The sequence below is a fragment of the Eptatretus burgeri genome, chromosome 17 (genome assembly GCF_056783735.1).
Source record: "Eptatretus burgeri isolate ZD-2024b chromosome 17, Ebu_testis_v1, whole genome shotgun sequence".
Classification (NCBI taxonomy): domain Eukaryota; kingdom Metazoa; phylum Chordata; class Myxini; order Myxiniformes; family Myxinidae; genus Eptatretus; species Eptatretus burgeri.
In genome coordinates, this window is record NC_140977.1 from 30,906,461 (window position 1) to 30,928,652 (window position 22,192).

At 47.3% G+C, this 22,192-nt stretch overlaps 3 protein-coding genes across 20 annotated transcripts in view; all 3 read left to right on the forward strand.

Annotated features, from left to right (window-relative positions):
* Window positions 1-7,499, forward strand: part of LOC147009679 (uncharacterized) — a 52,146-nt gene extending 44,647 nt beyond the window's left edge. For 11 of the 17 annotated variants that reach the window (XM_085860739.1, XM_085860740.1, XM_085860737.1 and 8 more), the window contains one exon: window positions 5,729-7,499. In XM_085860739.1, coding sequence (XP_085716865.1) covers window positions 5,729-6,360 — 632 coding nt within the window. In that variant the 3' untranslated portion in view covers window positions 6,361-7,499. The remainder of the gene's footprint in view (window positions 1-5,728) is intronic. The other 6 variants (XM_085860730.1, XM_085860731.1, XM_085860733.1 and 3 more) reach the window with 3 other exon arrangements.
* Window positions 7,500-12,412: 4,913 nt separating this feature from the next.
* The window catches only part of LOC147009680 (WD repeat and FYVE domain-containing protein 2-like), a 33,433-nt gene continuing 23,653 nt past the window's right edge, over window positions 12,413-22,192 (forward strand). Inside the window, exons 1-5 of one of the 2 annotated variants that reach the window (XM_085860746.1) lie at window positions 12,413-13,137; window positions 16,051-16,118; window positions 17,109-17,182; window positions 17,432-17,486; window positions 17,595-17,745. In XM_085860746.1, coding sequence (XP_085716872.1) covers window positions 13,001-13,137; window positions 16,051-16,118; window positions 17,109-17,182; window positions 17,432-17,486; window positions 17,595-17,745 — 485 coding nt within the window. In that variant the 5' untranslated portion in view covers window positions 12,413-13,000. The remainder of the gene's footprint in view (window positions 13,138-16,050; window positions 16,119-17,108; window positions 17,183-17,431; window positions 17,487-17,594; window positions 17,746-22,192) is intronic. The other variant, XM_085860744.1, reaches the window with a different exon arrangement.
* Window positions 20,210-21,096, forward strand: LOC147009681 (uncharacterized). The gene has a single exon (XM_085860751.1). The coding sequence runs from the start codon at window positions 20,221-20,223 to the stop codon at window positions 21,094-21,096; it is 876 nt and encodes a 291-aa protein (XP_085716877.1). The 5' UTR covers window positions 20,210-20,220.

Below are 22,192 nucleotides of genomic sequence, written 5' to 3' on the forward strand. Positions count from 1 at the left end.
AGATCCGGATGCATCGGATTCAGGATCAATGGTCGGGAAGTGGGTCCGAGAGAGGCCACTCATAACCTGGCCAGCGTAGTGCGTACCCAGAACAATATGTGTAGCAAAAATCAAGCTTTTTCAATTTCCTTATTTATTTCATGTACTTAAAGGTAACTGATATTAAATTGACTTTCTCAGAAATCAGTGCTGTATAATATGACAAAAATATGCATTATCATTTCTATTTTCCAAAAAAAAAAATGTTGTTTTGAGGGGAAGGGGGGGGGGGGTAAACAGGATGGTAAGGTGAGGAATAAATAAATAAACAAACAGCACATCCACCTTTTGACAAGACCCTCTCACAGAAATTGCAAGCATGACAGGTATACAATCAACCATCAATACCATGGCTCCCTACCATTCCTCCCAATGGCCATGTACCTCTCTATTCTAGATGCTTCTCAGTACATATTGCTTCAGTTTTGTAAACTTATCCTCTGGCGAGAGCATACATTGACATGTAGGTGACTCAAGGATTAGTTATTTCATTAGTCTTATGTGTAGAAAGTCCTTGGTCCCTTGTCTAAAGGCGTTGTCACACCTTGACGATTTAGCCAGCAATGGCAACATATAAAAATGTATGTAAAACGTTGGCGTATGCTGAAATTTTGATGTTTTTTTAAAGTTTTGGTCGTATTCATAACGTGTTGGTTGTATGAATAACATATTAGTAACGGGCACAGAACGTTTCGTTGTCTTATAGATAACTTATACCAACGAATGGTTAGCCTGTTGTCGGCGTTCACAACCTATGCCCAACGATAGTTTAACTTAAGCCTAGTGCGCTGCACGTATCGCCGACGAACTCGTGGCATAGCCTGTTAAAAAGCTGCCGACGCCGATTTAAAGCATAACTGCCTGAAAATTGGAAGTGTCAACCACGCAGTCACACCTTGACGATTTAGCTAGCATATGCCGACCTATGAAAAATGTGTCTAAAACGCTGGCACACGTCGAATACGGTATGAGTAAGTTGTGTATACGTTAAGAGCACGCTGAAAAACGATGAAGTATGCGGTCATATTTAGTGCTGCGTTTAGTACGTCGTGAAATTTCAAGCATGCTGAAAATTTTACGACGTACTCGCCGTATGGCTCACACGTTCCGCTACGCTGGGAATAAGTTGTAGGCACGATATGCGATCGTTGACACAAGTTCCTTGTAAGTTACTCATAAGTCGAAACACGTCAAGGTAATGTTTAGCATACTCGAAACTTATTTTCTCCGTCAAGGCACATTTTCTTTTTTCTCCTTGGCTCCGTGAAGGCATGTGACGAAATATCTGAAGTTGTTGTTGTTGGTGTTGTTATTGTTTTTTTTGTTGTTTGTTTTTTTAGTCTATCGCGAATTTTAAAATATATTCGGACATTTGCTTTGAAGTTTCGATGTCGACGTGACAATATCCTCAAACAGAAAATATTCACAGAGGAACTAAGAATAAGACATGAGCAAACTGAAGAGGCAATCGGACGTGACGTAACGGCACGTGACGAAATATCGGAAGTTATTGTTGTTTTTTGTTTTTTTTTAAACGCTGCCAATACGCCATTATACGGTAGCTGTAAATTAGAAACACGTTCAGTAAGTTCTGTGGTCGTCCGGAAGACGTCAATCAAATACGTCTACATACGTCAATATGCGTTGGAGGTACGTTACACATAGGTTCAAAGCACGTTACTCATAGGTTAGAAATAAGTTTTGGCTACGCTAAGCATTACCTCGACGTGTTTCGACTTATGAGTAACTTACAAGTAACGTGCCTCGACGTGTGTCAACAATCGCGTAACGTGCCTACAACTTATGGCCAGCGTAGCGGAACGTGTGAGTCATACGCTGGCATACGTCGTAAAATTTCAAGCATGCTAAAATTTGAGGACAACCGTAAAGTACAACGATGAAAGCCAGCGTACTACGATGTATGGCAGTGTTTTTCAGCGTGCTCTTAACGTATACAAACTTACCCATAACGTATTTGACGTGTGCCGGCGTTTTAGCCCAATTTTGCATACGTTGGCTAAATCGTCAAGGTGTGACAGGGCCTTAAGGGTTGTTCAGGTGGCATGCGTTAGTTAGTTCATGTTTTCCCCAGTGTGATGTCTTCCCTCCCCACCCCCTTGCTCCTTACAACAATCACTCCTTTACCCCATCGATCTATTCCCCCCTCTGCCTTTTTCAATCCACCAATAATCCCCTTCACCAAACATAATTTTGACAGTCTTACCTTCGGCCCCCAGTCGTCCCTTTGTTCCTCGGTCCAGCAGCATCCCTCTCTGTTTTCACTCCATTCGCGCATTGTTTAATTGGGCACATTTGGTCAATCTGTGGTCATTCATCTTTTCAGGCCAATCTGATTACCTTCACCGCATGGGACTCTGTCCATTGTCACATGCATGTTTGTGGCACGAAGTGCAATGCTTTTCCTATACATGATAAAGTGTGGCACATCTTGCAGGCAGGATGCAGCGATGCACTGTACAATGAATGCTTGTGCGCCAGGGAGGGAGTGGGGGCTCTCGTCACGGCCTTCGGTGCGTGAAGCGAGGGGTGGGGCTGCGTTGAAAGTTCCCACAGAATGACGTGGCATTTTCCAGACACTGCATCGTGGATCCGCCCCAATCGAATGCGCACCAATGAGGAGGAGGCTTGCACGAGCTGAGATGGAGAAAGTGATATTGTTACGAATTTGGAAGACTTGTGCACACACACAGACAGACAGCCGTCCCCGTAGCTTAGTTATTTCGATAAGTATCTGTTTCTAGTTAGGGTCCCCTATGTCTAATGGGGATTTAAGTGTACATGCGCTGCGAAGTTATTTTATAGATAGGATTTTTCATCAACAACGCCAACAACAACACTGCTCGAGGAATTGTCCGCGCTGTTCGGGCGCTCACAAAGCGTTTCGTTCTGGCCTGGCGCCAAATGAGACAATGCGTCATTTTGCGGCCAATGGGCGACGAGCGGATCAGTGCCAGGGCGGTCCTTTGCAAGAAGGCGGAGCCGCGACACGCGGTCCGCCCAATGAGAGCAGGCCACGGATGAGCGGACCGCGCCCGAGGACGACGAAACAAAGGAGAACAAATAATTTGCACCCCGTCAGTTGAGCGCGTGCTCTGATCGCATCTCGCTGGTGTGGTCTGGTTCTCTGATGGCATCTCGATGCTGGTCTGGTTCTCTGATCGCATCTCGACGCTGGTCTGGTTCTCTGATCGCATCTCGCTGACGTGGTCTGGTTCTCTGATCGCATCTCGACGCTGGTCTGGTTCTCAGATCGCTTCTCTCGACGCTGGTCTGGTCTGCTTGACGCTGGTCTGCATCTGGCTGCCCTGGTCCGTCTTTTAGCGACCGGAGCTCCGGGAAGGGGTGCACGTCCAGCCGCGCGCTCGCGGCCAGGTAGCCAGCCATCCTGACTCCCAGCTGAACTATCCTCCGCGGCTGGAGAGCCGAATAAAGACCATTTGGGTCCGTTTCGTGTGTGTGTGTGTGTGTGTGTGTGTGTGTGTGTGTGTGTGTGTGTGTGTGTGTGTGTGTGTGTGTGTGTGTGTGTGTGTGTGTGTGTGTGTGTGTGTGTGTGTGTGTGTGTGTGTGTGTGTGTGCGCCCAGTCTATATGTAGGAACTGGTTAAGTGCTTTTTGCCTCGTACATACTTGCATTGCCTAGTCGTGATAATTCTGCGCTTACGTGCTTCCCTCGTTCCCCCCGATTATTGCTAATAAATATCCCCATTGTTGAATGTTTCAGCTCGTCCTCGTCCTTTCCTTCATTGGTTTAGCACGGTGCGTGTTGGGTGATTAAAAAGGCCGTTGCTGCTGTGGTTGTGCATTTGGACCGACGGGACCTCGGTAACCATACGCACAGGTCGAGCACGGAAATGGCTTATCCCCTTCGAGCTCCGTCGAGGGTGTGAATTCCTCGGTAGCTCACCACGTGGGCCTCTAGGTATTTTAAAGTTTGGCAAATAACCCTGTACCACGTGGTTGAATTATTGACTATTCACGGTCCTGTAAGGGACCCGTACCTTCGGAGTTATCCAAGGGTAACGATCTAACTTCCAGGTGTTCGGTGGAGTCGACTCTGCTGCTCAAACGAGCGGTCGTGCTCGTCGCCGATACCCGGCCCACAACAATATGAGGTGGAAGAGGCTCACACGAGAGACAGCAATTATAAAGAGGAAGAGGATTGTCTCATCAGAGCTTGTCCTTGTTCTTAAAGTTTGTCCTGCGAGGAGCAGAAGACTCAGGTGGGAGAAAAAGCGAAATCCTGAGGAGGAAGAAGCTGAGACAGAGGAAGGCGAGTCGCATATCTTGCACGCCGGAGAGGACTTGCCTGCTGGGTCTGGACACCTCAGGGACATGGCTGCATATCCCATCATGCCACGTCACCACTGACCATCCTCCTCCCCACCGTCCCATTCTCCAGTATATTTGGATTATGGTGCAGCCCCGTTAGGCTGTGATGTGAAGGAGAAAAGAATCGACCCTACTTTACTTTCCTTTTCTTCTCCAGTTCTTCTTCTTGTCTTCTCCCCTGATTGAATGATGGCCATGTCTCTTGTGTAAATAAGATTGCCCAAGAAAGAATGTGTCATGGTTAAATCTGATCTTATGTGCCTTTTGCTTTCTTGCCTCTAAAAGTCTAAATACTTGCTTTTAAATAATTGCTTGTGTGTGTAAATTAATAATTGTTTGTTCCAATCTGTTTCGGTTGTTTTCCTTCATTGGTCCGACAGTGTACAAGTGTAATTAGATGGGAAGTTGTACCCCACCTGAGTTGCTCTGTTCCACTCGACAGAAAATCAGCATGTGTGGCACTGAGGGAGTGGCCTCTCTTTAGGTCACTGTGCAATATAAATGTATCGCAGAAACATCGAAGAATAGCTCTGCTAGGCCGGTCATCTAGCAGCAACGGCTGTGTAAGAACTACATCCCATTGGATCACGGAGTTATCTGTGGTCGTTGACCTCAGGACCAGGTGTTCGGGAAAAACTCGAGTGATTCTCCTCTTGGTGAGCACCGAAACCCGGGCCGGAACAATATCAAATTCAAATTTAAACCTACCAACCTACATATCTATCTATCCACTGTTTCTGCTAATACACACTGATAAGAAGCCATACAAGTGGCCTTGAAATTAACTTCCTTGTGGAAAAACTGGGAACAGTGAGGCGTTTTGTCAGTTCTCATCTTTGTATGATCATGAAAGAATACACATGATATAAGTTTTACATATTTAACTCTGCCACCGAAAGTGAAGATGATGTTTTCACCCCTTTCTATGTCTGTTTGTCTGTGTGCAGGATATCTCAAAAAGTTTTGGACGGATCCGGATTAAATTTTTTGGACAGGTTCGGTGCGTGACAAGGCGAACTGATTAGATTCTGGTGAAAATCCAGATTCGGATCCGACTACTAGAATTTTTAAAGTGATTATTCACCATTGAGAGATCGGGCTTAAAAACGATATATATAGCACGATATCTCAAAAAGTTGTGCACGGATTATGACAAAAACTGGTCGATGAGTTTGGTATGACAAGATATGTATTGGGCCAGATATGTTCTCATGGATTAGGCATTACAGGGTGGAGGTACAAGCTCTACCGAGTGCCATTCTAGTTTCTCTATGCTATGATACAGTGCCTGCTTTCAGAGATTACATTCTCCTTTTTCTCCTTTTTTATACCCGCTTTAGAAGATTACGACAACTGGCATGAAAAACCACACCCAAGAGTGAAACCACACAAGTGTTCTATGTGCAATAGATCATTTACCGTGTTACCAAGTTTAAAACGGCATCACAAAATTCATACCGGTGAGAAGCCCCACAAGCGTTACAAGTGTTCCGTCTGCACAAAGGCCTTTGCTAAATCATCAAGTTTAGAAGGTCATAAAAGACTACACACAGGAGAGAAGCCTTACAAGTGCTCTTTGTGTCCTCAAGCCTTTATTCAATTGAGATATTTGAGAAAACATCAAAGATTGCATACAGGACCGAAGCCACACAAGTGCTGTGTGTGTAACAAGGATTACGCTTACATCTCAGAACTGAAAATTCATCAAAGAGTCCACACTGGTGAGAAGCCGTTCAAGTGTTCCATATGCAGCAAGAAGTTTGCTCGCTCATCAAATGTACGCGTTCATCAAACAACACACACAGAAGACAAGCCATACAAGTGTTCTGTATGTCATAAGACCTTTGTTAAATCAACTCAGTTACACAATCATCAAAGAATAAGCCACAAGAATGTTGTGAGTGTCATAAAGCATTTGATGACAGAAGATCAAAATCAAATAATACACACAGGAGAAAACAACAAAATGTGACCTTTACCAAAATGGAGGTGGATATTCTTGAGTCCTGGGAAGACTTGGTTCCACCATGTGAAACCCGCAAAGTGGAGATTACAACCAGTGGAAGAAGCCCTACAAGTTTATTGTATGTCGTAAGGCTTTTTGGCCAAGAACCTCATCCACAAAGCATTAGGAAGTGCACAGGGTGAAGCCTTTCAATGGTAGGGGCCGGGGTGAGCACAGGTTGATATTGTAAATGTCGTGTTTTTTATCGGCTGTTTATATATGTTGATGTGCACTGCTTCAGCCCAAACGGTTTAACAATAACAGTCCCAGTTTAACAATGACTTGTCAGACTTGTCACCTTGTTAGAAGTGGATCTTGCTCGATGCAAGCTGTGTATGTAGAACATAAAAATAATGATATTATTTAAATGATGAGTGGTTGGAAATGTCATCACGTGGAATGCTCTTCAGAATTCTGCCCAGGGAAAGGAGGAATAACTGCACAAAATTATCATTTGGATGAACTAAAGGCTGAGAATGACATAAATGTATGGTCATCCTTTTTCAATGTGAGTGGGTGATGTGGTTGCAAGCAAGACTTGTTTGTTTTTCTTGCAGTAAAAATTCCTTCTGCGTTGAACAATGTGTTTGTCTTTGACGATGATGAATCCCAGCACCAAGATGGAAGGTGTTCCTTTGGTGGCGCTGTTATCAATCGAAACGGATACACTTTGCCTGATGACCTTAAGTCACCGTTTATCAGTACCATTGTCTTGCACCAACATATCATCTTCTCGTATTGCTTCGTCATCTGGTTCACAATTGCCTTAGTTGTAAAGGGGTCGTCCACAAAACACGTGCTTTATTTTTGGTAGTTTTTCGACAAACACCCAACCCCCCCCCCCCCCCAAATGATGCTCTTTGACACGATGCCCTCCCTGTTTCCTCCCACTCACTCCTCCCCCCCACCCCTCATCCCATAAAAATACGTGACTGAGAGCAAAGTTCCCTTTTTATTTCAATCAGCTTCCATTCCACATAACAAGTCTTTTGTTATCTTGATCTTGGCAAAACGAAGTTTTTGCAAGATATGTTAGTCAGTTGTATGTTTTTTTGTTTGTTTGTTTGTTTGTTTTTCTGTAATCACAAATAAAAAATTCTGCAGAGCACAGTTATCATTGGAAATTTTTGTAACTTCGCATATGAGAGGCCTATAGAGGTCCCTTTCAGTGCATAAAATTTTGAAGCTCAAGGTCAAAGGTCAAGGTCACTTTGTCGCAAATCAGGGGAGTCGACGAAACCCTTATTTTTTGAGTAATTTTGATCGGATCGTCTTCAAACTTCATGGGAATATAGTTCCTGGTCTGGCGCTCAGCTAATTAATTTTTGGTGGCGATTGGCCTTGACCTTCATATGTTTTTTTTTTTTTGGTCTGTAATCACGTATAAATCACTCTGCAGAGCACAGTTATCATTGGAAATTTTTGTAACTTCGCATATCAGAGGCCTATAGAGGTCCCTTTCAGCGCATAAAATTTTGAAGGTCAAGGTCACTTTGTCGCAAATCAGGGGAGTCGACAAAACCCTTATTTTTTGAGTAATTTTGATCGGATCGTCTTCAAACTTCACGGGAATATAGATCATGGTCTGGCGCTCAGCTGATTAATTCTTGGTGGCGATTGGCCTTGACCTTCATGGTTAGCGCTGAAGGTCAAACATATTTGACCCCAAGGTCAAATTTTCAAGTTTTAGGAACCATATCGTGTAGTACCTCAAATTGAACACCTCGATGAGTGCTTTCTAGACATGTCAAGCTTGAGACATTATGACGTCATTTGGTGACGTTATGAGGAAAAAGCATATTTTTCATGGTTACTCTGTAGAACGATTCTCATCGGAATCTCTCGTAGGCAGATATTCCTCAAGGAGTAGCTCCTGGTGGATAGCAGCTCTGTTCACCTCAGTGTGACCTTAAAGAAGTCACACGTGGTCACCTTTTGGCAAGATACGGGTCATCCTGCGGGTGACATTGGTTTATTTTTTTTTTGTTTGTTTGTCTGTAATCACGTATAAAAAATTCTGCAGAGCACAGTTATCATCGGAAATTTTTGTAACTTCGCATATCAGAGGCCTATAGAGGTCCCTTTCAGTGCACAAAATTTTGAAGGTCAAAGGTCAAGGTCACTTTGGCGCAAATCAGGGGAGTCGACGAAACCCTTATTTTTTGAGTAATTTTGATCGGATCGTCTTCAAACTTCATGGGAATATAGTTCATGGTCTGGCACTCAGCTGATTAATTTTTGGTGGCGATTGGCCTTGATCTTCATGTGTTTTTTGTTTTTTTTTGGTCTGTAATCACGTATAAATCACTCTGCAGAGCACAGTTATCATTGGAAATTTTTGTAACTTCGCATATCAGAGGCCTATAGAGGTCCCTTTCCGTGCATAAAATTTTGAAGGTCAAGGTCAAAGGTCAAGGTCACTGTCGCAAATCAGGGGAGTCGACGAAACCCTTATTTTTTGAGTAATTTTGATCGGATCGTCTTCAAACTTCATGGGAATATAGTTCATGGTCTGGCGCTCAGCTGATTAATTTTTGGTGGCGATTGGCCTTGACCTTCATGGTTAGCGCCGAAGGTCAAATATATTTGACCCCAAGGTCAAATTTTCAAGTTTTAGGAACCATATCGTGTAGTACCTCAAATTGAACACCTCGATGAGTGCTTTCTAGATATGTCAAGCTTGAGACATTATGACGTCATTTGGTGACGTTATGAGGCAAAAGCATATTTTTCATGGTTACTCTGTAGAACGATTCTCATCGGAATCTCTCGTAGGCAGATATTCCTCAAGGAGTCGCTCCTGGTGGATAGCAGCTCTGTTCACCTCAGTGTGACCTTAAAGAAGTCACACGTGATCACCTTTTGGCAAGATACGGGTCACCCTGCGGGTGACATTGGTTTTTTTTTTTCAATCGGTTCGCTCTCAAAAACTTATGGATGGATTTGGACAAAACTTGGTGGGCAGGCTGGGTGTGTGACAAGGCCGAATTGATTAGATTTTGGTGAAGATCCGAATGCGAGAATTTTTAAAGTGATTCTTTATCATTGACAGATGGGGCCAAAAACTATATTCAGTACAGTGTAGCACAATATCTCAAAACGGTGTGGATGGATTTGGATGAAATTTGGTGGATGAGTGGGTCGGTGACGAGAACAAGCTGATTAGATTTTGTTGAGGATGTGGATCGAGACCTGGATACGAGAATTTTCAAAGTGATTCTTCACAATTGAGAGGTGTAGCCAAAAACTATATATAACATATTTCAAAAGTGTTGGATGGATTTGGACGAAACTAGATGGATGAGTTGAGAAGGTGATGAGAACAAACCCATTCGATTTTGGTTCAGGTCTGGATCCAGATCCAGCCTAATCATTGAGATACAAAACATAAACTGTTCAGCCTGGTGGAAGTATGCACTCTACTGTGTTCAGTTCAAGTTCTATGCTATATTTCTGCGTAAAATTTGCATTCAGGAACAACAATTATGGTTAACGAACAATCTTGAAATTGCCACTCTTTTGTCGAAATGCTGAAAATTATGTTGATTACAAATTTTGCAACGGTAGCACACACACACATGCAGCACATATGTGAAAGGCCTTTTCAATATTCACGAACACATTTACCCATGGGCAGGAACAGAACAATTATGGTTAACGAACAATCTTGAAATTGCCACTCTTTTGTCGAAATGCTGAAAATTATGTTGATTAGAAATTTTGCAATGGTAGCTAACACACATACATCACATATGTGAAAGGCCTTTTCAACATTCACGAACACATTTGCCCATGGGGTTACACACAATTACATTTTTACTGTGAGTGAACTTACATATGCAATTCTGACCGCAACAAAAAAGTTTCAGCCTTCCAACTCTGCCGTCTTTGTTCTCCCCACCCCTAAAGGCATCCCAACCCAAAGGCATCAATCCCTCCCCACACTCAAGCCTTCAAAAACTCCCTCGCCCCCAAAGCCTCAACCTCTGCCTTCCAAAGCTGTCCCATCTTTACTCTCGCTCTCCTCCCACTCATATAAACGAACATTCCCAGGTCGAAACTGCTGAATATTTAACCGTTTCTGCTCCCTATTATGCAATCACCAACTTCATGGAAATCCATCACGGTCGCTTGTTCAACTCACAATTTAAGAGAAAATAGTCAGAAATAATAGCAAGGACCTGTGTAACTGCAGTAAAAGTGCTGCTTGAGAGAAAGGGTTCTAAAAGATGATTATGAAAGATTTGAAAGGGTTCCTAAATTGGTGACCATTGTATAGATATTGTGAGCGGAGTCAGGCGAACTCGCACAGATGCACACATGCCCTTTTACATGTAGATACATTGGACTCAGGTGGAGGCTATTCAACCCATCATACTTGCACCACATCAACAACACACCAATTTATGAATACTAGATCAAAATAATAAAACTGCTAAATGTTGTTTTTACTATTATTAAGTGTTTTTTTTTTGTTTGGTTGGTTTTGTGTGTGTCATTTCCTGTTGCTCGAGAGAGCATGTGTCATTTCGAAAGTCACTTTGCAGGGAAGGGGACATAATTTTGAAAGTCATCTGTCTATAATTCCAGCAGTGTGTGTGTGTGTGTGTGTGTGTGTGTGTGTGTGTGTGTGTGTGTGTGTGTGTGTGTGTGTGTGTGTGTGTGTGTGTGTCCGCTGTTTCTCGCCAACCGCTGGTCCGATCTAATTGAAACTTGCCAGATATATTGCTGGGCACCTGAGTATGTGCCTTTTCAAGGTTTGATATTAATCGGACAAGTGGTTCCCAAGTTATGGCCATTTATTTACCAAACCAATGACAAGACACGTTGCTGCGTAGGCGTGGCCGATAGGGAAGAGATCCTCGGCCACGTTGCCCATTACGGGTTACAACGTATGGACTTCCGGATAGTTAAACACAATGCCCAAATCCAGTCGTCGTTTACGAGAGCGAAGGAACGGCCTGTGTGGTTGTTTGAAAGTTGTTGTTTTTGGTTTGCACGTACGGCCACGCACGTTCGGGCACGTACTAGTGTATTAAATGTGGACACCGGTGATTGGTCCTAATTTTGCCAATAAATTGTTGTGAGCACTGATATGTAGTGTCTCTGTTGTTCTGGAAGGCATTTCAGGGACTCGAGCAGAAAGAAAGAAAAGGAAAAAAAAGAAAACATAACTCACATAAGTGGGACAGTTTAGAAGGAGTGGGGAGAGAGAATCAGGAGAGGGTAGAGAGGAACAGGAGAGGGTAGACTGTAGAGATTCGAGATGTGTATTTGTTTTGGCAGAGAACGAGACCTACAGATCGGTGCCACTATCTGTTGGTGGAGAAATCGACTACATGATGCAGAGTCGGTCCGTGGAGCCTCCGTCCTCTGGAGAGGGATTTCAGTCAACACAATTAATGGACGACTTTTCATATTTATTGTAGTCTTCCAGAAGTCTGTCTGCTCTTCTCAATTCCGTGCACACTAAAGTTCAGATAAAGGACAGCATTGCATTAAGAGAAAGGGGTGACATTAAGGAAGGAATAAATGTTGAGGATTCTGTGTGGGTAGAGATTGTAAAAACAGTAACATACTGGTGGGATGCTTTTTTTTAAAGGTTCTGGGTGTGAAGGAAGAGGAGGAAGGAGGAGTACATGAATAATTCAAAAGGGAATGTGGTAAGGGAAGAGTATTGATTTTGGGGGATTTTAACTTTCCAGGGATAGATTGGGTGGAGGAACAGAAAATGGGAAGAGTGAATGAGGATTTCCTAGTTTGAGTCCAGGACAAGCAAGTACCACCTATCACTCTGCTGACAGGAATACTAAAGGGGGGGGGGGAGAGTGAAGGGGGAGGGAGGGGTGGGGGAAGGGAAGGCAGAACATGCAGTGGAGCCTTAATTACGATTCATACCGTCTCATCAAAATGATTGTACCATTTGTACATCGAATAATTGTGAAGATGGAAACAAAATAATATGTGACATCCATTTTCTACCGGTCATACTGTAAACACGCAGGCATGGTGGGCTGAATGTGCTTCCACTTGCGTCTAATTTCCTTGTGTATTACAACGACGCAGACACTGGGGTATTTATTACAGGATCACCTTGTTTTCAAATATGAGGAAGAAGAAGAGTAAAAGAATGAAATGAAGAAGAAGAAGAAGAGAAGGCAGAAGAAGACATCCACGTGCAGCGAACAAATTCGGGCCAAACGCGCATGCGCGGTGCAAGCCACGCCCCCTCAATAAATCCACCTCGCGCACTCACATGTCCGTGAGGTAAACAAGTCGTAAATAAATAAAAACAAATTCGTGATTTAGTAACTCGGGCCCAGAAAAAAAAAAACACGAAACCAGCAAGACGAATGAGAGGACGATACTTTGACCGAAAATGTAGATTTATAAAAAGGAATAAGGCGAAAGTGAGGAATGTGTGAAAACAGAGTGGAAGGAAACAAGTGAGTGTGAAGGGGTTAAAACGGTGGAGGAAAGAAAGAGAAAGAATAACCAAAGGGAGTACGGGGGACTCGAGCAGCAGGAAAGCGAAGTGGAGGATTGTAAAGAATTAAAATTGTTGTTGTTGTTGAGGAAGGAAGTGGTGACTGATCGGTGGAGGGTCATGGCGGCGGAGATACATACGGAAGCGCGGCTTCGGCGGCCTCTGCTGCTCGCCAAGGCGGAGGGATCGCAGGATGTGGTGAACATGGCGACAATCATTCCCAAAGAGGACGGGATCATCAGCGTGTCGGAGGACAAGTGAGTGAGAGCGACGAGACGACACCCGGAGCGGCCTTGTAATCATTGCGAGGATCCTCCGTGGTGACGATTGTCACACGACGAACTTCTTACTTTGTGCTCGTTTTGTTTATCAAATTATATTTAACAAACGTTGGACATTTCTCTCTCCACTACTGATCTGTCTGGAGTTCGTTTGTACCACTGAGGGTGCGTCCCTCACTCCATTTGTCCTCTTCTCGGTCTCTCTCTTTCCCTCCCGCCCCCCCCCCACCTCAGTTCATTCTACTCTCAACCTCCTGCTCCCCCCCCCCACCGGTTCGTTCCGCTCTCTCCCTCCCCCCGGTTCGTTCCGCTCTCTCCCTCCCCCCGGTTCGTTCCGCTCTCTCCCTCCCCCGGTTCGTTCCGCTCTCTCCCTCCCCCGGTTCGTTCCGCTCTCTCCCCCCCCACCGGTTCGTTCCGCTCTCTTCCTCCCCCCCCCGGTTCGTTCCGCTCTCTCCCTCCCCCGGTTCGTTCCGCTCTCTCCCTCCCCCGGTTCGTTCCGCTCTCTCCCTCCCCCGGTTCGTTCCGCTCTCTCCCTCCCCCGGTTCGTTCCGCTCTCTCCCTCCCCCCGGTTCGTTCCGCTCTCTCCCTCCCCCCGGTTCGTTCCGCTCTCTCCCTCCCCCGGTTCGTTCCGCTCTCTCCCTCCCCCGGTTCGTTCCGCTCTCTCCCTCCCCCGGTTCGTTCCGCTCTCTCCCTCCCCCGGTTCGTTCCGCTCTCTCCCTCCCCCGGTTCGTTCCGCTCTCTCCCTCCCCCGGTTCGTTCCGCTCTCTCCCCCCCCCGGTTCGTTCCGCTCTCTCCCTCCCCCCCACCGGTTCGTTCCGCTCTCTTCCTCCCCCCCCCCGGTTCGTTCCGCTCTCTCCCTCCCCCGGTTCGTTCCGCTCTCTCCCTCCCCCCGGTTCGTTCCGCTCTCTCCCTCCCCCGGTTCGTTCCGCTCTCTCCCTCCCCCCGGTTCGTTCCGCTCTCTCCCTCCCCCACCGGTTCGTTCCGCTCTCTCCCTCCCCCCGGTTCGTTCCGCTCTCTCCCTCCCCCGGTTCGTTCCGCTCTCTCCCTCCCCCGGTTCGTTCCGCTCTCTCCCTCCCCCGGTTCGTTCCGCTCTCTCCCCCCCCACCGGTTCGTTCCGCTCTCTTCCTCCCCCCCGGTTCGTTCCGCTCTCTCCCTCCCCCCGGTTCGTTCCGCTCTCTCCCTCCCCCCGGTTCGTTCCGCTCTCTCCCTCCCCCCGGTTCGTTCCGCTCTCTCCCTCCCCCCGGTTCGTTCCGCTCTCTCCCTCCCCCGGTTCGTTCCGCTCTCTCCCTCCCCCCGGTTCGTTCCGCTCTCTCCCTCCCCCCGGTTCGTTCCGCTCTCTCCCTCCCCCCGGTTCGTTCCGCTCTCTCCCTCCCCCGGTTCGTTCCGCTCTCTCCCTCCCCCGGTTCGTTCCGCTCTCTCCCTCCCCCCGGTTCGTTCCGCTCTCCCTCCCCCCCCGGTTCGTTCCGCTCTCTCCCTCCCCCCGGTTCGTTCCGCTCTCCCTCCCCCCCCCGGTTCGTTCCGCTCTCTCCCTCCCCCCGGTTCGTTCCGCTCTCTCCCCCCCCCACCGGTTCGTTCCGCTCTCTTCCTCCCCCCGGTTCGTTCCGCTCTCTCCCTCCCCCCGGTTCGTTCCGCTCTCTCCCTCCCCCCGGTTCGTTCCGCTCTCTCCCTCCCCCGGTTCGTTCCGCTCTCTCCCTCCCCCCGGTTCGTTCCGCTCTCTCCCTCCCCCGGTTCGTTCCGCTCTCTCCCTCCCCCGGTTCGTTCCGCTCTCTCCCTCCCCCCGGTTCGTTCCGCTCTCTCCCTCCCCCCGGTTCGTTCCGCTCTCTCCCTCCCCCCGGTTCGTTCCGCTCTCTCCCTCCCCCCGGTTCGTTCCGCTCTCTCCCTCCCCCCGGTTCGTTCCGCTCTCTCCCTCCCCCCCACTGGTTCGTTCCGCTCTCTCCCTCCCCCCACCGGTTCGTTCCGCTCTCTCCCTCCCCCCACGGTTCGTTCCGCTCTCTCCCTCCCCCCCGGTTCGTTCCGCTCTCTCCCTCCCCCCGGTTCGTTCCGCTCTCTCCCTCCCCCCGGTTCGTTCCGCTCTCTCCCTCCCCCCACCGGTTCGTTCCGCTCTCTCCCTCCCCCCCACCGGTTCGTTCCGCTCTCTCCCTCCCCCCACCGGTTCGTTCCGCTCTCTCCCTCCCCCCACCGGTTCGTTCCGCTCTCTCCCTCCCCCCCCCACCGGTTCGTTCCGCTCTCTCCCTCCCCCCCACTGGTTCGTTCCGCTCTCTCCCTCCCCCCACCGGTTCGTTCCGCTCTCTCCCTCCCCCCACCGGTTCGTTCCGCTCTCTCCCCCCCCACGGTTCGTTCCGCTCTCTCCCCCCCCCGGTTCGTTCCGCTCTCTCCCTCCCCCGGTTCGTTCCGCTCTCTCCCTTCTCCCCGGTTCGTTCCGCTCTCTCCCTCCCCCCGGTTCGTTCCGCTCTCTCCCTCCCCCCGGTTCGTTCCGCTCTCTCCCTCCCCCCCCCGGTTCGTTCCGCTCTCTCCCTCCCCCGGTTCGTTCCGCTCTCTCCCTCCCCCCGGTTCGTTCCGCTCTCTCCCTCCCCCCGGTTCGTTCCGCTCTCTCTCTCCCCCCCCCGGTTCGTTCCGCTCTCTCCCTCCCTCCCCCCACCGGTTCGTTCCGCTCTCTCCCTCCCTCCCCCCACCGGTTCGTTCCGCTCTCTCCCTCCCCCCCACCGGTTCGTTCCGCTCTCTCCCTCCCCCCGGTTCGTTCCGCTCTCTCCCTCCCCCCGGTTCGTTCCGCTCTCTCCCTCCCCCGGTTCGTTCCGCGCTCTCCCTCCCCCCCGGTTCGTTCCGCTCTCCCCCCCCCACATCTCCCATTCTGTTGTTCTTGCCTCAACTAACATTGATCCTCTTTTGAAGGTCTATTCGTGTGTGGATGAAAAGGGACAGTGGGCAGTATTGGCCGAGTGTTTTCCACAGCATGCCAGGTGAGCCACTCGGGTGCAATCCCATGGACCGTGGTGTTCTGTGCATGGCACGATGAGCTTATTCTGCCTTTTGTATCGGTGTCTTTAACTCACAGTCCATGGACAGTCCAAACATGTCATTGCTCCATAAACATGAATTTAATATTTTGATTGCAGTGAATTTACAATTCCTTTCAATCAGGGGCAAGTATAAGTTTTTGTTTTCACTTGTTTGTTACACACATTTTATAAACTATATAATGGTTTGTAATATTTGTGATCATCTCTTCGATTAACTCTGCGGTATTTATCAGAGCTGTCCGCCGTGCATTTTGATGACTATGGGAATGGGATTCCTGAGCCACTCGACGTATAATATAGGACACCTTCCATCAGACGGAATGTCGAGCTGTCGCCCTTTGTGTATTTACTTGATGAAGTATTACAAATGTTGCTTCGTCACATCAACCAAAGATGCTGCTCCAGTTTGCTATCTCTCTCTCTCTCCTCCCTCTCCCTCTCGCCTCTCTCCCTCTCTCTCCTCTCTCTCTCTCTCTGTTGAAGACCTGTGATGATGATTAAGAAGCTGATTGAATGTCTTGAAGTGCTGTATTATTATGTACCCACACTTCCTGTTTCATTTGTTTCTGTGCATGAGTATACTGCTGGAACCTGCTTCTCAAAATAGGTTTTGTGTGACAGTGTCAGTGTCATGCAATCGGATGATAAAAAATAAATCCAATCAAAGCGGCTTACGTTTCTCGAGACAGACGGGTTACTACGAATCCAAGGTTTCAGGACCGTTGTGAAACTTGCTCAACTGGGAATCTGGAACGCTGCACTCCATTGTCGAGCCAAGGGCATTGTAGGCCACATTGTATCGGGAAACTCGGTGCCCACTAACGGAAACTGCTTTGAAAACTGAATGTTGCAAATTGTTGATCATTTATCTTGTTTCCGATCTGATTTTCGTGAAATCCCTAAAAAATATCCGTTTTTAATGTCTTGCAGCGGCTTGTTCAGCGATGTCCTACAATTCGGAAACGAGGCGGCTGTTTGTTGGACAGGATAGCGGAATCATTGCCGTATGTTCCGTTGGACTGACTTCATTCATACCTGCTCATTGTTTCAACATGGTCACCATCTATAGCTATAATCTGATGGTGGTTGTTTGTTGTTTGTTTGTTTGTTTTTTTTTCACCCTGCTTTGATTGTATTATCAACACTTTGCAACACACACAAGTATTGAGGTGAGAATACTATGATTTGTGAGTATTAACATAATAAATTAGCTCCACCAAATAATAGGTTTACTTTTGGATGCTATCTTCCAGGAGTTCCAGCTGTCTGAGGACTTCAACAAAATGAGTAGTGTACGGAACTATCCAGGTAGGCCGAGCACTGATTTCTTTCTGATGTGTTTGCTGAAAGATATTGAAGTTGTTTTAAAATTTTCTCCCTTCATTTATTTATTTCTTCTTTCCTGCCGCCCGACAGCCCACCAACAAAGGGTCACTGCCGTTTTATTTGTGCTGGAAACTGAATGGTTGCTCAGCACGGGACAGGACAAGCTCTTTTGCTGGCATCATTCTGAATCATCTCGGGCCCTCGGTTCCTTCCGCACCCCTGCTTGGGCTTCCTGTTTACAGTATCCTTTGGTCATCCTTTGCTGTAATCGGCATATCCATAACTTGGCAGAGACTTGTTTTCAGGAAATGCCATTGTTAAGTTGGCATTGCACATAATTCCATTTGGTATGACCTGGCCACGGTCAAAATAAAACGGCCGAGAGCAGAGACACTAGCCACAATGCCACCGAGTCTTGTTTATATATGCTACCTGTACGCCTACGATAGATTAAGGAAGTGATGTTTATTTTAGCATTTTAATTTCTCTCGATGTACGTAGAAATAGAACTGAGAATTGTGAGGAGGCATAGATCTGGGGAAGGGTATAAAACAATTTCTGGAGTGTTGAAAGTTCCCAAGAGCACAGTGAGCTCCATCATTAGGAAATGGAAAGAATATGGAACTACCCAGACTCTTCCTTGAGCTGGCCGACCGACCAAACTGAGTAACTGGGCAAGAATGACCTTGGTCAGGGAGGTGACCAAGAACCCAATGGACACTCTGACAGAACTACAAAGTTCCTTTGCTTGGATGGGAGAACCTGCCCGAAGGCCAACAGTCTGCGGCACTTCACAATCTAGGCTTTATGGGAGAGTGGCCAGATGGAACCCACTCTTGAGAAAATGGCACACGACAGCACATCTGGAGTTTGCAAAAAGGCCTGTAAATTACTGAGAGCATTAGGCAAAATATTCTGTGGTCTGATGAGATGATACTTGAACTCTTTGGCCTGAATGCAAAGGACTACGTCTGGCGCAAACCGAGCAAAACTTATCACCCATCTAACACCATCCCGACCGTGAAGCATGGTGGTGGCGGCATCATGCCATGAGGATATTTTTCAGTGGCAGGGGCTGGGAGACTTGCAAGGATAGATGGAGCTATGAATGGAGCCAAATATAGGGAAATCCTTGAGGAGAACCCGCTGCAGAGTGCAAAAGACCTTCGACTGCGGCGAAGATTTACATTCCAACAGGACAATGACCCCAAGCATTCAGCCAAAGCAACACTGGAATGGCTTCAGAACAATAATGTGAGTCGCCTTGAGTGGCCCAGCCAAAGCCCAGACTTTAATCCCATTGAGAATCGGTGCAAAAAGTTGAAAATTGCTTTTCACTGACATTCCCCATCCAACTTCACAGAGCTTGAGCAAATCTACAAAGAGGAATGGGAGAAAATCCCCAAATTCAGATGCAAAACTGATACAGACATATAGTACAGGCATTTTAGCAGAAATATTTGGTCAACCTCCCACAAATTGCAACAAAAGCAAACGCAACAGATTTTGATTCCTGGATATGTCCTCAGTGACAGAAAAAAAGTCCGAAGGGATCCTCCGGGGGGAAAGACCTGAAATCATGGAAATCCAATATGGCCACCACCCGGCTTCGGGGAAAATGAGAAAATTGTAAAGATTGATATTTTAAAATGTAAATATGTGTTTTTCTGCATTCTAATTGTTTCCAGTTATGGTCAATATATTGATATACAAGAATAATTAGAGAAAAGTGAAATGTATTGAGGGTAATATAAAAAATTATAGCTTTTTTGTCCAAAAATATAAATTTTTTTGCCCCGAAAAAAAAAAAATATTACCTGATACTGATTTTGGCTCCTGGACAAAAAAAAAAGAAACGTTGAAGACGCAAGATGAAATCAAGTCTATGGCAATACAATATAATGATGTAAATCATTGAAACATGACAAAATTCACAATTCCACTCAGGGCAATCACATCTGCCTGACGAAGGTTTTTAAATAAAAATGAAAATTCGCATTAAACTCAGAAACTACATCCATTATAAACTTGCTATACATGTTGAGAAAAATCAAGCGTATTAAAGTTCGAACTCGACAATGTCGTCATCATCCTCATCATTGTCACATGGAGTGTTTGTGCAGCCAGAGCCCCTGCAGTTTCCACAAGTTGGAGTGCACTCAATGTTGTGCTTCTTGCATGTGCATCTCATGGTGCTACATTCAGCCTGGCAGTTGCACCTAATGACACATAACATCTTTTCAGGAGCAGGAGCTATTGATGTCTGAAGTGGCACAAAACCCTCGTCACACTTCTGCCAACCCCAGTCTGTGGAAGAAGTATGCAAGTCTGACATCTTGAAACGAATCAAAGACCACCTTCAGAAGCATGCCGAGTCTGCAAAGATATCTTCTAGAACTCCAGCGCTCTGGGTTCAGTATATGGGCATTAGGGTGGTCCAAAATCATAAGGGAGAAATTCAAAATTTGAATATTCTTGGGGCATGTTGATTATTTTGTTCTTCCTGACTAGAAAATACTCCTGGCCAAATTTGCCACAGTTCCAAAAATATTTAGGGGTCCATCAAGAGGAAGGAAGTTGTTACATCCGGTGGGAGAGAAGACGTCAGTTGAGCTTTCGGTTCACTGTCGGTCGGTGTTAAAAGTACTCTTTTATTTTTCTTTTTTTTAATCTCTAATTTTTTTCTTCTTCTTTTTGATTCCCAGAGTGAGCGAGTATGGCGTGTTCTTCACGGAAAAGCACGGAACTGTTCCTCTTGGATCAACCATTGGAGAAATTCACCGACCGCCAGTTGCCCACTGGAGAAGAAGTGCTGCGTCGGTTGTACTCATTCGGATGTAACTCAAAGAGCAACCGGGAGGCTGTTGTCACTGAACTCGTGGAAGTGTGGGGGAAAGCCAGAATCCCAACAATGGAGATCCGTTCCATCAAAGTCAAGTTGGAATCCGTAGTGAAGAAATACGAGAAGCTGAAAATTAATAGGAAGAGGAGTACGGACACTCAACAAGCAAAGGAAGTCCATTTCAAGAACGAGCTCAGTCGCCTCTTCGACATATCGCATAAGGATGCTTTGTTGTCCATGAAGAACAAAGAGGACCAAGCCTTCCTGAGGGATCAGCGAACGGAGCGGAAAATGGCAATGGGCGGAGTAGACCAAGAGCTGGTGAGGAAGGAAACGATGCGGATGAAGAAGTTGGCGTGGAAAAGTGAGATGGCGGAGAAGGAGAAGATGGCAAAGGCTGAGAAGTTAGTGACGGTGGACCTTTCCGACTCTTCGTCACCGTCATCTGGACCATCGTCCCAGGAGAATTCCCCGTTTCGAGGGGAAACATCATCGCAGGTCAGCAGCTCCCCCAAGAAGCGGCTGAAGGTTACACTGGAAGTGGTCTCTGCGCTGGACAGGACGAACCTCTCAGACCAGAAGGTGATCCACCTCCTCCAGGCTGTGGCTTCCAGCTCAGGATTAACGCCTGCTTCCCGAAGCACACTTCGTCGATCCAGAATGATGACCAGGACGGCGCTTGCGGAGGACATCAAGACCTCCTTCCAAGAGTTCATCAATGCAGAAGAGCCTTCTCTGATCGTTCACTGAGATGGTAAATTGCTTCCCGACTTAACTGGAGAAGGAGAAGAGAATCTTGTAGATCGTCTTCCAATCATAGTTTCCAGTCCTGCCCTGGAAAAAGAGAAGCTGCTTGGAATGCCAAAGCTCCCAGCGGGAACGGGAGCAGCGATGGCTACAAAGGTGGAGGAAGTTCTCGGTGAGTGGGGTATCAAGGAGAAGGTGGTCGGTATGTCTTTCGACACGACAGCCAGCAATACAGGAATTCATACCGGTTGCTGTCGGCTTGTAGAAGAAGCTTTGGGGAAACCCATTCTCAACCTTGCCTGCCGCCACCACGTCATCAAACTAATCCTGGCCGCTGCGTTCAAGGTGGTGATGAGGCCATCCTCTGGACCAACGATTCAGTTGTTCAAGCGATTCCGGGAACAGTGGCCCTACATCCCTCATGAAGATCCCAAAGCCATCGACAACGTCGTCGACCCGAGGATCGATCTCGTTCCATCGTGGAAGGAGGCATCGATCAGTGCGATGGAGAGAGGCATCCAGTCGAAGAAAGTCTGAGAGGACTACTGCGAGTTGTGCAACCTGTCCCTCTTCTACCTCACCGGAAACCTCCGTCAGCCGATCAGCCGCCGATCTCGTGGGGCTGTCTCTTTTCTCGGAGAGGATCAGCATGGAGGAGAAGAAGAAGATTGCTGAAGAGACGAGGAAGGAAAAGGACCTCGACCGAATCCAGTTCAACAAGGCTGCGGATCAGCTCATCAACTCCTTGCTCCCCTCACTCACCTCCAGCGCCTCTGTTCGCGCGCTCACCCTCCTCAACATCGACATCTCCTTCCTTTCCCTCCCTGTGGACGAGTGGGAAGCAAACCCTGCGTACCAGAAGGGGTGTCCACAGTGAAGAACCTCAGCGTCACAAACGACGGGGCCGAGCGTGGGGTGGCTGATTTCATCGTACAACGACTCCCTAACCAAGGATGAGAAAACCAAGCAGGACCTGCTCCAGGTGGTGGAAGCTCACCGGCGCAATAACCCTCACCCCCATTGAGTTGAAAACTATTTCAGAGAGAACATTTTATGCTCTTTCCTTTCATTTTTCCTATTAGTATTGTGACATTATAAT